The following is a 14,596-nucleotide window of genomic DNA, read 5'->3' as shown; positions in this document are numbered from 1 at the left end:
GCATGGACCTGCTGAATTTTCCTCTAATTGCAATGCAATTTGCAGTGATAAATAGTTTAATAAGTGAAAATGGGCTTGACTTCTGTTGTTTATGGCTCCTTGTGGCTTAGGAGAGTGTTACACGATGCTGCGTCTCACGGAAACACAACTTGGAGCTTCAAAAGCCTGTTGCTCAACCGTTAGCTGGTGTGCTGCATTTTTTGACAGGCAGCAGCAGGAGAACAAGAAGTTGTTTTACCCAGTGTTAGGGAAAGATAAGCCATGGGTACAGCTCCCAAATACCTTGCATTTGTTTTTTCTTATTCACTGGGAAAATGGCATTGCTTGGGTAGTATTGGCCCGGGGAAGTTAACGATGAGCTCTTAGTTTGGGCTGGTTTTGGGGTGGAAGGGCCGTTTCTGTGGTTGTTGGTTGCAGAAGGGACTCAGGTTGAAGAAAGCATCTAGCACAGCATCAGCTTTGTGGGGCAGCAGGACTGACCGTGCCTGGGCTCTCACCTGGCTTGGTGTTTTTCCAAAATAGTTGGGTTCTCTTGCGTCTTTCATGGCTGTAGCTGAGCAGCTTCTATCGCTGGCTGCCGCGGAGGGAGGCATTACGTTTTTCTGCTGGACTTCTGCTGATGGCAGGGAGGATGCACAGCAAAGTGAATTTGGCAAGACTCTTGCTTTTCTACTTAGTCCCAACGTGACCTCCTCTCCCTACTCCTTAGTCTTGCCTGGCAAAGCAAGGCATTAGGCATGGTTTGGTAAGACAGAGCTGGGGCAGCAGCTCAAGTTGCAGGGAGCTGCCTCACGTCAGGGTCAGCGGCTTCTTCCCTGGTGCTTTTTGATCCACTCGCAGCCTTTGGGTTGCTTTCAGTCACTTCTGCATTCCTGACTTTCTCTGCTTATTTTGTGTCATTAATCCCAAATCCTGCTCGAGTTGGGCGTGCCTCATGGGGGTAGACGTGCTGTTGGACGTGCTGCTCTGAAATGTCCTCTCCGCCTCCTCCTGCCAGCACCCGCGGGGATGTCAGGGCTCGAGGTGACTCAGGGATGCAGAGATGTTCCCCTTCTCCTGCCGCACGTACGCAAACCTTCCCAAAACCATCTCGGCACTGTGCAGGGGTTTGGGTTCACACTAGAAAAACACCCCTCCAGCCTACACCACGAAAGCCATGGTGCTGCCTGGCTCATCGGTGCCATCATTTGAAACCCTTATACCCTGCCTATTGAAAGTTGCACTTGCTATCCAGGTAAAGACCCCCTGGGAAAAGGGAACGTGCTGAAAAAAAACCCAAGTGACTTGAGCCAGATGCTGGGCGTTTTCTCCGAAGCTAGTGATTCGTGATTTGCTGCTGACAGCATGAACTGGTGTTAAGTTATTAAATTGCAGATGAGCTCATCACTTGGCCTCGAACAAGTTTCAGCCTTGAGTGGCTTTAAAATATTACATGTGGTGGAAAAGAGACAATGCTGGTGTGGCAGAGAGATTTAGGGAGCAGCTGAGAAAGACATCTGTGCATAAAAAGTACGTACCGGGAGGGAGGAGGGAATACTTCATGTGAAAAATGTAAGCTCTCCCAGGAGAGAGGAGGAAAAATTTTCCGATTTATTGGTTCTGTGTTTTAATTTTAGCTTAAGAGAATATTGTCAAAATTTTGAGATGCTTAAAGGGAAATGGCAAGATGCTAAGCCTGGTTTGATCCCAGTGTCTCGAGAGCTGTGTGCGCGGGATTACTTCTACCAAGCCCCGAAACCAGCTCCTTTGGTAGTGCGTGGTGTTGGCCAGCGATGCCGCGTGACCGTGGGCTAAATTCAGCTCTTGCTTGATGTTTGCTTAATCCTAACGTTGAGCTCTACTAGACTGGGAAGGTAACATCCACGCTGTTGTTAGGAGAGGTCTTTCTCTCCCTGAAAGAGCGGGAGATTGCTTTGAGGATCTCCCTGCCCTACATTACCTGCACAATTCCTATTTCTCCCTTTTTTCCCTCTTGCAAAGGAGCCCAAGCTCCTGAACCCACGTGGTTCTGCTCAGTTACCTGTGGATCCGTGCGGTGCCAAAATACATGAGGAGAAAGATGGTCTTGAACAAAGGAGTTCGTTTTTTCCAGCCTAATTAAACCCAACCATGCCGGAGCAGTCTTGGTGGGCTGGCCTGGCTGTCACAGTACAGCTCCTGGGGAGCACAGCGCACGCCCTCATCTTATCACCTTAGCTCCAGATCTCAATGCTGAGATTAATTCTTTTCTTTTTTTTTTTTTAAGTGCCAATCAGTTCAGCCTCTTTTTTTTCTTTTTTTTTTTTTTTCCCCCCTTCAAATTAGGTGTGCTCGCAACCAGTGAGCGCGTTGGCCGGTTGGGTTTTGTGGCTGGTTGGATTTGTTGTTCTGGGGCTTTTTTTGGTGCTCCTGGCGAGGGAGAACAGCCCCACATGTGTGGGTTTTTAACTGCCTTGGCTCTTTTATACCAAATGACGTGTTTGCAGTCAAAGCGTCAGCAAAGCCGGTGTTAACTCAGTCAGTGCTGTGGCGATGCCCTAAAAATAACAAGGAAACCAGCACACCGAAGACTTTGCCACCTTGTTTGTGGCACGAGCTGTAATTGCACCCTCTGACTGCTACAGCCGGTGTCTTAAGATGGAGGATTTCTTTTTGAAGTGAAGATGATCATTTTCAGCCTGTCCGAAGTCACAGAGCATCGGCACGTACAAACAACGCGCCTTCCCACGCGGTTCACTGGGGCCGGAGCATCTCTGAGCTCAGGACGGGCTCCGATTTATTGCGGGGTGCCAAGGTGTTACTGGTTTGTATTGGCTGTATTAAAACAGGGGGGCAGGAGAAAGGGAAATTTTCATTTATTAACAAATCGCGTGTGTGGCTGTCACTAGTGAGCTGTAGACTGCGACCCTGGAGCAGCCGAGCTCAGGGGGCATCGGCCGGGGGACGGTGGTCGCAGGGCTGTTAACACGCACGCACCGCTAAGCTGACCGAATTGCAAAGTGTTGCCGGGATTTAGGGGACAGTCCCCACCCTCAGCCGCACGTTTCTGTCCCCATCTGTGCCCTGCGTCTGACAGGGATCATGAATTTCTGATAGTTGAAGCTTCTGAATTGTATTTCTGTTTTTCTGCGTGGTCTTTATTCATGTGTACACGTACAAAGGGAGGTTACTCAGGTCTGTGATTATCTTCTTTTTCCTTTTTTTTTTTAAATTTTTTTATTTTTAGACCATATAAAGCTGCTTTCTTACTGCCATGTTGATTTTTTTTAAAAAATTTTTTTATTTCCTACAACAGCAGCTATATCCACCCCTTTTGCACTTCTACTTGTTTGGGTAACAACTGCATTTACAGCGCGGTGCTTCGGCTGTAGCACAGGTTTGAGATGGACTCCTTTCTCACACCTGCAGGGCTTAACATCTCACTGAGCTGCTCTGCTCAGCGCTGTAAGCGACATAATGCCTCTATGTCATGCTTTCCTTTCAAATGCATCACTTCTAAACGTGAGGACTTGTTGTTGTGGGTGATAAATGCAATTTGTGTTTGTGAGATGCTCTAATGTCCTCACATGACAAGTTCTGCAGAAGTGCAAAATGTTCAATAAATAACAACTTATTAGTCGAAACTATAAATAAAAAGAGTCAGGAAGGAGTGCTTTTCGCAAGATGATGGTAAATAAGATTGTCCCAGCCCTGTGCTGTGTGTCTGACACTTTTCAATTTTTTTTCTTTTTTTTTTTTTGTTTTTTATTGCGTCACTTAGCCAGACTGAGACTCCCATGTGGCCAAATAGCACCTTCCTGTTACTGGCACCTTATAAATAACTTTTATGTTGCACTTTCCCCAGCTCCACCCGACAGCACCCCTTGCCCTCAGGGTCCCCTCCTATATTTCATCCCTGCAGCCGGTTGGTTTTCCCTAAGAAGAGAACCAGAGCACCAAATGCTTTCCTCTTTATGTATGTTTCTTGCATTGCTCATTCCTTCTTCACCTGAAACTTCCATCTCATTTTTGCAGCTCAGCTCTTTTCGGCCTCCAATTCTTTGTAAAACTGGGCCAGTTTGGTTTGATGGCACCACGACTAATCCCTGGGAGCACTGCCGTGGCTGGGCAGCAGGCCTTTTCACCCCCCGAGACACGTGTGTTTTCATGAAATTAATGACATTCCTCATGCCAGACGCCACCAGCTCTGTGGGAGGAGGACTTGGCATTTGCCGCAGTTGTGGACAAGTCTCTGTCTCCAGTGTGGCTGTTCTTGGGGGACAGCAGTCATTTTCCTCAGTGGAGATATAGATACGAGGAGTTCATCATTGCCTGTTTTTTAGTGGGTAGTTGAAATGATTCCTTGTTTCTGCTCTGTTTTGGTTCAAGAACCAGCAGTAGACACTCAGAGCTGGACCCGCTCTCGTAGCCAGTGAGGGTTTGAAGGACCAGAGGTTGTGGCTTCTTACACAAGTGTTTGCACTGATGCAATGCTGGTGGTCAGTTCTTCCTTACCAACTTACATCTCCGCTATTCAGTGTTGGCTGTCAACCAACCGCTTCCATGTTGTTTTGGCAGGTCTCGATGTGGATATGTCCCTGCCCACCGGGTCTTGTAGTCATCTGGAAAGTAAAGGCCTTGGGGTAGGTGTGGTGGTGACTCTGCTATGGGAAGGTGGATGCATTACCCAAAGGAGAGATGAGTTTCCCGAAATGCAGTAGGACCCCATGGTCTTCATTTTGCTAAATCCCATCCATACCGAGTAGAAGAGGCTGCCTCTGGGCTTCACTCTTTAAAAATGAAAGCAGGGCTTTGAAGAGAAATACAAACCATCTTATTCCTGTCAAAAATAAAAGGAAAAAGGGAAATGGCTTGCTCAAGCTCACACTGTAAGGCAGGGCTGGAAAATGAGCCTGGTCTCCAGGAGCTCTGGTGTTGGACAAGACCTGTGAGGCACATCTCCTTGATGGAGCCACTCTGGCATGGGGTTATCCTATGGGGTGGCTGGTGGACCTCGCTGCAACATGTCTTCATCTGAGAGGAGTGCTGTCCTGTCCCCTGATCGGCTGCTGCTGAGGAAATAAAATATTTGAAGTAAAAGGAGTACACTGTATATAACCTTCCCCTCCTTGTCCCTGTGCACTAACATATTTAATATAATGATGAGTTCTTTGCCAAAATTCTTCAAATTATTATGTCTAAGGATTGAAAATCCTAGAAAATAGCCTTGGAGGGGACCTCAGGAGGTCTGCGATCTGTCCCTAGGGCAGGATCAGCTCGATCTGAACTGTTCCTGCCACATCCTTGTCCAGTCTCCGACAGCAGAGCCTCCACCTCTTCCCCAGGCAATCTAGTCCAGCACTTCACTCTTCCCAATTCCCCCCCCCCGCCCCCCAATTTATCCTCCTGTTTCCCTTGCTGCAATTTTAGGCTCATTCCTTCCTCCCTATGCACAGCAGACCTAGAGCACATCTACGCTATATTTATTCTCCAGTTTCATGCTGATCAGCTGTCCTATTCACTGGAGTCGTCTTTGATTTTACCTTGTTGCAAGCACACTGTTCGCTTGGTGGATTTATGGCTTGAGAGAAGCACGAGGGTGTTCATCCTGCAGCCCTACCGCCTCTTTGCAGAGCAGATAAAGCACAGGAGCACAGCTTTCCCCAGGGTGACATGCTCATGTGTCCCTTCCTTGTGTTGGGTGGTGGTGGGGATCACTTTCTTCCTGTCTTCATGGGGAACCACCAATGTGGGCTAATTTTAAGATCCACACTAACACTGGCTTTTGTAGCCCATCTAATATTGCTCCTTTACTCTGATTTCTGCAGGATTTGGGAATGGAGTCGACCTCTCTGGATGATGTCCTCTATCGATACGCCAGCTTTCGAAACCTGGTGGATCCAATCACTCATGACTTGATCATCAGCCTCGCTAGATACATCCACTGCCCCAAACCGGTAGGTGCCGTGGTCTCATTGCACCTCCATAACTGCGCTGGCTCGGGAAACCACTCTGCTGGGAGTGTGGAGCTTCTGCCTGAGTGCCAGGGAAAAAGCCTCCTGGTTACTGCTGTGCTTGTGTGTCTTTGGACCAAAAGGACCTGCTTGGAAATTGTGGTTTGATTGCACAGTATTGGGCTTTCCGGCTGACTAAGTGACATTTGCCTACTGTTAGTATTTTGGATGTTAGCATTTTGTTTTGCAAATTATTTCTCCTTTCTGCCACTTTATGTTTCTGTGTTAAAGACCTTACCCCATCAGGAACACGTTCTGCCTCGCAAGGATAACAGACCGTTCCTCGCCCTTGTGTGATATTTATCATGACCCCAAATGACGAGAGAGTCCTTGGCTGTGCCTTCAAGGCCAGGTTCCCAAAAAAGCGCAGCCTCCATGGGCTGCCATTTGGGCTCAGACACGAGCAGGTTTCACTGAGCGCAACCCTGGGCTTTTAAAGCTCTCGGCCCCCTTTGCTCACTGGCAGCTACAGCAGCATGAGGGCTTTTGAAAATCCCAGGCTGGCTCCCTCCCTTCTCTTCCGTGGCAAACATGACTTTGCATGGTGGCCAGTGGCTGTTTGGATAATTAAGGTTTCTTTCCCCAGGCTTTCTTTTAAATAAGCAATATTGTCGGTGTCTGATTTGCAGAGCAGTGTAGGCTTGGAAAGGTATGAAATGTCTGATCTCTCAGAATGTGCTGGATGAGGAGGAAGAGGGGTGAGAGAGAAGACCAAAGCTACCAGCCAGTGATCACAAGAGCTTTAGGTGGCATCACATCTCAGGGGATTTTTGAACTCGTAGTCCTCCTGTGCTGCAGTTCCCTACCTGTAATCCTGGGAGGATGGCACAGCTATTCTAAATTGGGGTGAGGTGTCCTGGCACTGTAGTCACGGTGACGTGTCATGCATCAAAGATGACTTGGTTGCAGACATCTAAGATACGTACCGTTCAGAGGAAATACCTTTCTTCTGCAAAGCGCCATGCAGGCTGTAGGGCGAGCGGGAGCTGTAGTTGGTGATGCTCCCTTGACTCCTCTTGAAACTCCCATGAATGGGCTTCCTCCTAAAGAGAGGTTTCTGTCCCTGTTTCATCTTGTCTGGGTACAGGTCAGAGTGTGGTGGGAGAGCTGAAGGTTCATCTATCATGCTTGTGGTTTTCCTCTCCGCTGCCCGTTGCTGGTCAGGAATTAAGGTTGTATTTGAAACAAATGATGTGAATTGTAGGAAGAGGCTGAGTGATATTTGCTGGTAAGCCCAAAGGAGGGTTTGCAGAGCTTCCTGATGGGGATATCTTCACCCTAACAGCTTCCCTGGGAGTGTGGGAGCTGTGTGGCTCCCCTGAACTTGCTGTCTGGAACAAATAAGCTACCAAAAAGTTCACTTTGAGCAAAAATGAAGCCCTTCCACCGCCATAACCTGCATTCGGCTCTGGTCACACTTGCAGATGTGATGGAGCTCTGTTTGAGGGCCAACAGGAACCACCTCCCAGGCCGTGTTATTCCCAACAATCTCTTTCCCCATCCTCCAAACCCTTCCCATGCCTTTTTGTCCTTGGGAAAGAGCTGCCTGGAGCAGCGCCACGGCATCAATCGTCCAGGTTCATTACAGCACGTAAGACTTCACGCGCTGATGTAACCTGGAGCGGGGAGGAGAGGTGCAAACGCCCCAGGCGGGGGTGCGTGTCTGACGTTTGTGGGTCCATCCCTTGTGGTGCAGAGGGGTGCAGCCCTTCCTGCAGCCCTCCCGGGGGGAGCAGCACCACCAATGTCCCAGTCGCGTCTCGGGGGGGACATCTGAGCAAAACCCAGCTCCCATTGGGGATCACGTGGTGAACCCCAGATATTTTTTGGGTGTTCCTGGAGGGGATGTATGTATCTCCCAGCAGGTCCCAGCAAGCTCACCAGGCCTCTGAATTTCTGCCAAGAGCACGCTTACTGCACTCTGTATCCTTGGATTTTGTTGTGGAGAGGGGGATTGTTTGTTTGGTTTTCCCTCCTGGAGACAGAAAACTCAGAGCTAGCCCATCTGTTCTCATCTCTGCTGCTGAACTCCAAGGCGTTCACCTATCTCATGCCTCCTTTTGGTTTGCATGTGGCATTTTTAAGCTCTTCGTGGGCAGGGACCATCCATAGGTGTGATGTGCCTGGTGCGATAGGGCAGGGGTCTGAGCTGGGACCTGGAGGCATCGCTCTCCTGTACTTACTGCTAATAATGGAGTTTTAATTTCCTGTAAGTGTACAAAGGATAGAGTCATTCACTGCCGTTTCTTGTGGATGTTTTACTTCACAATAACCTCCACTGCTATATAAAAATGAGGGAAATTGCTTTTTTGAAATACTTAGATTTCTTTAATTTTGCTGAGAAAAAGCTGCAGTGATGCTCGGGGTGTGTCTGCCTGGGCTATGGTGTGCAACTGGCTCTGGAACTGCTTCAGAACACTCTCTACACTCAATAAACCGTGTTGGGAAGGGTGGAGTGGGTGCAGCAGCATGCAGACATGGCTCAGGGATATCAGGGACCCAAATCTCCATCTCCAGACTGAGGATGGATGTCCCATGTCCTACAGCGTGAGCTCACGACGCAGACGCATCCCTGTGTTGCGTAGTGAAACCCCTCCAAGGATCCCAATATATCCCTTTCCTTATGGAGAATAAAATCCTTTCCTCTCTCCTCCCCCATGGGGCAATGAGATGGGAAACTGGAGAAACCTATTTTGACGGGCGTGTTTCCAGGCAGAGGGGCCCTGTTCCCCCGCTGAGGTTACCCTTTTCCAAAGCATCGTGACTAAGCTGGTTTCTCCTCCACGTTTTGCCCTGGGAGACTAATGGTGAGCTGCAGCCAAATGTGCGCTGTGTGCTCCTCGTAAAAATAACCCGAGGCCGCTGATGCAACGACGAACCGCTCCGCTGCCGAATACCTGCTTTCGCATGTCTCTCTGTGTGTTTCTTTTGGCACTAAATGCTGTGAAGAAGTTAGTGCCAGTGTAAGCACAGAGATGCAAACTCCTAATACTGAATTTTGGGCTCCTAGCAAACTGCGGCGGTAAAACATGCAATAGCAAACCCAAGTAACGCCAGCCCGTGCAGCACTGAGGCTTTTCTTCTGCACGAGATGCTGCTCGTTGGATGCATTTTGTCCTCTCCTCCTCCTTTGCACGGCTCGGGGTTTGCACCATGCCATGGAGTTGCTTTGGTGCCGGAGCAAGGGGCGGTTTCTGCGGGCCCTTACGAGGCTGCCGCAGCGAATGCTGGCAGGTGGCGAGTGTTCGCACGAGAGCGGCGACAGCTGTATTAGTACAGCAAAGAAAATCTCACCGCGTTCTGCTGTGCAGCGAGGCACTCCACCGGAGAGCCCCAGGGGCTCGCAGACGGTCGCTAAGCCCTGGAGCATCCCTGGGAGACTGATGGGTGTTGCCTTGGAGAGGAAAGCAGGGATTGCGCCGGTGACAGACAGCAAGTCCAGCAAGAGTGGGACCGTGCTGCAGCTCCTGGCCCGTGGCGTAGCCGTGCTTGGGCTTTGCGTGCCGCCGGCTGTGCTGTAAGCACTGCTTTTCTTTGGCAGCTCAGGATGCTGGGTGAAAAGTAATTTCATCCCAGTGTTTGCTGGTGGTTTTCTGACACGCTGATTTTCTTTATTGCCCCAAAACCTGCATGCCTTAGTCACCTGGGTTATTTTCCAGCATCCAGTCCTCTTTCCCCTCAGACTTCTTTCCCTCCCCACAGTTTCTTTGACAGAGACTTGGCAGCGGTGTACGAGAGCAGGAGAAAGCTCAGGGCCAGGAGTGTTGCAGAAGTTTTGGCTTTTTCTCTGCCTGCTGAAGGTATGCATTGCATCCCGTGGCACAAATATACATGAATACGTAGGTTGAGGCAGCTGTGAACTTGCCCACGTCCATACGGAGGTGGGACAGATGGGGCTGAAGAATGGGGCCGACCTGGACCCTGGTCCCTATTAACCTTGGGGTTATGGGGTCCTTGTTTTTCTCCTGGAGAGAGCACTTCCCTGGCTTTCTGTGCGTTGCTCTTTCCACTCAGCCTCTATTTATACCACCCTTAGCTTAAAGGTGACCCCTTGGTCTCTCCTCTGAGCTAAAATAAAAGTTGAATCGTTTTTCTGAGCTCTGGGTAAACACATCCTGGTCTGTATGGCCAGAAAAAAAAGTTGGCCTGGGCTCTCCAACGTGGCTGTGGCTCAGCGCAATTCAGTGGACGCGTATTCCAGCGAGTAAATTCAAACCAGCAGCAAGGCAAGAAATGTAACTTGTACTGGAGGAGCCTGGAGCACTTTGAATGAGCCCGAGTGCGGAAATCATTTGGGTGAGCTTTCGTATGGACGTCGGGGTATGTTGTGCAAAGGCTGGACCACGCCTGTCCGGACCCCGCTGACGTCCCGGCCTTCCCCGAGGTGCTTGTGTTGGGGCAATTTTGCTCACGGAGTCAGGTGAAAACCCTTTTCCAGATCACCTGGAAGTCAGGGTTTGGATTTGGTCCCATCCCTATATAAACATATCGTGCAGTTCAACCCAACCCATGTCTCCTGAGTACCCCTTCCTCGAGGGGCTGGGACGTGCCACAGCACGACCACGCGGTGCCTCCAGAAATGCCGATGGAGCCGTGCGAGAGCAAGCGCCCGGCTCCGGCTGTGGCTTGCCGGGTTGTTAGCTGGTGGGGGAGCTTTCAGATCGAATAAATGCTGCCGTTGCCCATGAACGTTGTGTTGAGTGGTGCTCGTAGATGTTGCGCTCCGTATTTATCGCTTTGTGCAGCCGTTGTAAACCTTGGGTGTCTGTTGTGCCTTAGAAGAGGCAGGTTTGCTCTTCAGGAAACTCTCAAACAAAGCGTGCAGCAACGCTTCTCCAACGGGGTGTTTGCACAGGATCAAAGACATTTGAACAAGTGTTTTCTTCCCCATAGCCATGACCTTGGGGCAGTCTTTTATCTTCCAGCCTCTCTCCAACCCCAGTGCCCGTGGAAAGGCGCCAGCCGGGTTCCTCAGAAAGCGGCTCAGCCCCAGGCACAGCCCACAGCCACCCCTTTCCAAAACGCGGGTGCAGGGTAAGGAGGCAGTGGGTGCTGCTGGCCCCCGGGGTGACGTCGGTCTGTCCCCGTGAAAAGAGAAGGGGGACAAAATGCTTTGGCAAAGCTGCATGGTGTGGGACGGAGCTGCCGTGACGCCCCGTATTTTTCCTGCAGCCACTCAGGTTTCCAGTGGGAATTGTTCCAGGCAAAGGAGCTGAAAACACGAATGCGTAAGGAGCAAAGGGCCCCCGTAAAAAATTCACAGCTCACTTTGCCAGCAGGAATATCTGGCCATAAACTATTGGAAAATTAAACCAGTTTCTTTTTCCACAGACCAAAGCCACATGTATGGATGACTGATGGCCGTGATAGGGAGTGAGTCAGGCTTTCCTCTGGTTTGAGGACTTGTTGAATGTGGGATAAGCACCAAGCGGAGCCAAGAGGAGAGAAGAAAGTGAAGCCTTGGGCAAAGGCTGCTTTTTTCCCTTGTGACCTTGGGGCGTTTGATTGCACCAATCCTTACCAGCCTGGGGATGTACCGTGGAAGCTCCTCCAGCCCCTGAAGGCTGCCCAGAATAAATCCAAAATGAGATTTTTGGCTTTTCTGATCCCCATCCTGCTGTTTTCTGTGGAGGAAGGCTTTTCTGCTGGTTGGTGGCCAGGGAACAGCTGGCAGAGCAGCTTAGCAAACCCCTGTCCCAAAGTCCGGCTTTTCCTGCCCGTTCTTCTGTCCAGGACCTCTTAGGCTGCAGCTCCACTAAGATGACAGGTGAAAGATGCAATCCTGTTTCCATGTAGGGTGCTAGATATGGGGAAACATCTCAGCGTGGAAGCTGTGTGCAACCAATAACATGGGCTTGGCTTCCTCACTGAAATTCGTAGTTGTCCTGTTTTTCAGCTGGAATAGAGTTAATTTTCACAAGAAGCTGGGAGGAGACACAGCTGGGACAGTTGACCCAAACCAGCCAAAGGGATATTCCATACCATATGATGTCATGCTCAGTAGATAAGGGGGAAACTGGCTGGGAAGGAGGGATGGCTGCTTGGGGATGGGCTGGGCATCAGGTTCCAGGCGGTGAGCGAATTGCACTGTGTATCACCCGCTTTGTATATTCTTTTATTAGTACTGTTGATGTTGTTTTCCTCTTCCTTTGCTGTCCCAGCAAACTGCCCTTATCCCAACCCATGAATTTTACCTTTTTCTTCTGATTCTCCTCCCCAGCCCGCCAAGGGGGAGGAGGAGCGAGCAGCTCCGTGGTGCTCAGCTGCCGGCTGGAGCTAAACCACGACGGTAGTGTCTCACGCTATATGGCGGCAGCGAGGTGTTAGGGAGGGTGTTTAAAACTCTTCTACTAAATTGGTGTAGCTGGGGGAGGTGATGTGCTGGTACTGGAAGCAAAATGGATTTTGCCCATGTAGTTCTGGATAGAGTGAAGATTATTTTCTTGTTCGCTTCTGTGTCATTTGAGAAATACACGCTTAGCTGCATCCCTGGCTCAGATGTCTTTTCCTGCATGAGCTCTAAATTGATCAGGTTTGCAGTATGGGTTTGATTACATGAATTGTCACCCATGAAAACAAGACAGAATAGAAAGAAAAAGTGGTTGTTGTGATCTGGATGAAATAATCTGTTTCTAACACTTCTTTCAGCCCTGTGGTATAAGGATTTAATTTACAGATGATGTGGGGTTTTTTATGCCCTGCATTTTTGAAATGCGTTAGCTTCTGATGAAGCTGTGTTGAAGCTAAAATGAGCATTTTTCCTCTTTCTTACTATCCTGCGTGCTGTGACATGTGGCTAAAACTGTATTAATAAACTCAGTTTATACCGGACGAATATAATCAGGATAGCGTGACCACCAGCTCGGTGCCTTTATCCCCAAACCAAGCCCATAATCAAGCTCCTCCACCATGTGTGTTATTATTTGATGTTGAATTCAAATTATCATTCCAAGTTTCTGACATCACACTTGTTTTTACAGCAGTACGAGCTGAAATTATAGGTATGAAGTGATGACACATTGAGGGACACAAGCACGGGCTGTTGGGTGAACATGTCAGTCTCAACGAGTTTCTTACCTTTCCCTTTTACTAATAGATGCGCAAGGAAAATGCATCTCACGTCTCTTTGCAAAGGACTCGGATACCAGATGCAAAGTGCTATGAGAGCACTAAGTGTTATTTGTTCTTTGCTGTAAGAAACATCGTAAAGGAAGCTGATCTATGAATGAACACCCGCTAAAACCCCAAATATGTGATATAAAAGCAAAGGGGGTGATGGGGATTCAACTAAGTCAATTGTATTCTGTATTAATGACTCTTTTTTTTTTTTTTTTTTTTTTTGTCCCTCCATGTGTGAAGATCACTTTTTATGGGTATTGAAGACATGTGCAATACATTAAAATATCCTGCAGTACAGGCTGTGAAGCTCAGACTACACTAATGACAACTCTGGTTCTTTCCTAACTTAATGTGTCGTGCCCTCTGCTCGTCTTTTCTTTGCAAAAACAGAGATGTTCTCTAAAGCCTCTGTCTGTGAGCTAAAGCTGAGCAGAGTGCCTTGGAAACAGGGGAAAATTGCACTTTGCAGGGTTGGTTTTTTGTTTTTTTTTTAATATTAAGGCTAAAAGGGAATAATGGTGAGGTCTAGATGGGCTGTGATGGTACCGCTACTGGCAAATTATTGGTTTCGTATGTGAAATGGGACTGTAGAGGGAGAGGAGATGAGCTCTGCCTCAGCCTCCTTGTCCAAACCCCATGTGATGCCCCTGCTGTCCTCGTCCCTCCCTGCCTGATGGATTTGCTCCGCAGCGCTCAGCCCGTTTGCACATGGGGATGTCGAGCAATTAATTGCAGTCTGATCCATGGTGCTGTTCTGCTGGCATCTATTTTTCCTTTTTTAAAAAAACACCCCTCGCCAGCATCAGCAGGGAAGTGTCAGGATGCGACCCTTTATTTAAGCACACCTCACGGTGTAGGAACCCAGCGAGAGTGTTCCTGTCCTTTACAAAACCCCACATTAAAATGTCAGGTAGATTAACTATATTTCAAGCGATAGCACCTTATAAAAGATGCTAAATCTATATTCCTCCACAGCACCAGTATCACGGCCGTAGAATGAACTGGCCTCTATTTCTGCAAGACACTGTAATTTTTTTTGTTTTTTTTTTTTTCTTTTTTTTTTTGTTCGGGGCATGTGTGCGTAGGGTTTGTCTGCCCTTAACCCCTGGGCTGCTTTGTTTTCCCCTCTCTGAGGCACCGTGTGATGGGGTAACCCCCCCCCCCCTTTCTGGCTAGCTAGTATCTCCCTTGGATGCCTGGGCAAATTTATGAAAATTATGGCCTATTTATGAAAATTAGGTATCTCTTTACAGACTTTTATACCAGTGATGTCTCTGAGGGAAATTCAGCTTGCGATGGGAGTTGAGCCTGTTCGGTGCAGAAGAGGCAGGTTTGGGGGAACAGCCTGGGGAAGCCCACCTGGCACACCCTGTTATCAGTGACATAAAAAATTCCTTTGAATTAAAAAATATTGAGATTTTTATGGGATTGGGCTAAGGCATGGCAGTGTGTGCAACTCTTACTGCAGCGTGGAGAGACAAAGAAGTCTTTCTCACGTTCCCAGC

General features: G+C 48.9%; 1 protein-coding gene across 1 annotated transcript in view; it reads left to right on the top strand.

The window, feature by feature from the left end:
* LRRC75A (leucine rich repeat containing 75A) overlaps positions 1 to 14,596 on the top strand; it is a 94,331-nt gene that overhangs the window by 25,943 nt on the left and 53,792 nt on the right. The window contains exon 2 of the mRNA XM_054847803.1: positions 5,787 to 5,915. Within this exon, the coding sequence (XP_054703778.1) occupies positions 5,787 to 5,915 (129 nt within the window). The remainder of the gene's footprint in view (positions 1 to 5,786; positions 5,916 to 14,596) is intronic.

The sequence above is a fragment of the Grus americana genome, chromosome 19, assembly GCF_028858705.1.
Source record: "Grus americana isolate bGruAme1 chromosome 19, bGruAme1.mat, whole genome shotgun sequence".
NCBI classification, from domain to species: Eukaryota; Metazoa; Chordata; class Aves; order Gruiformes; family Gruidae; genus Grus; species Grus americana.
This window is presented reverse-complemented; position numbering and strand designations above follow the sequence as displayed.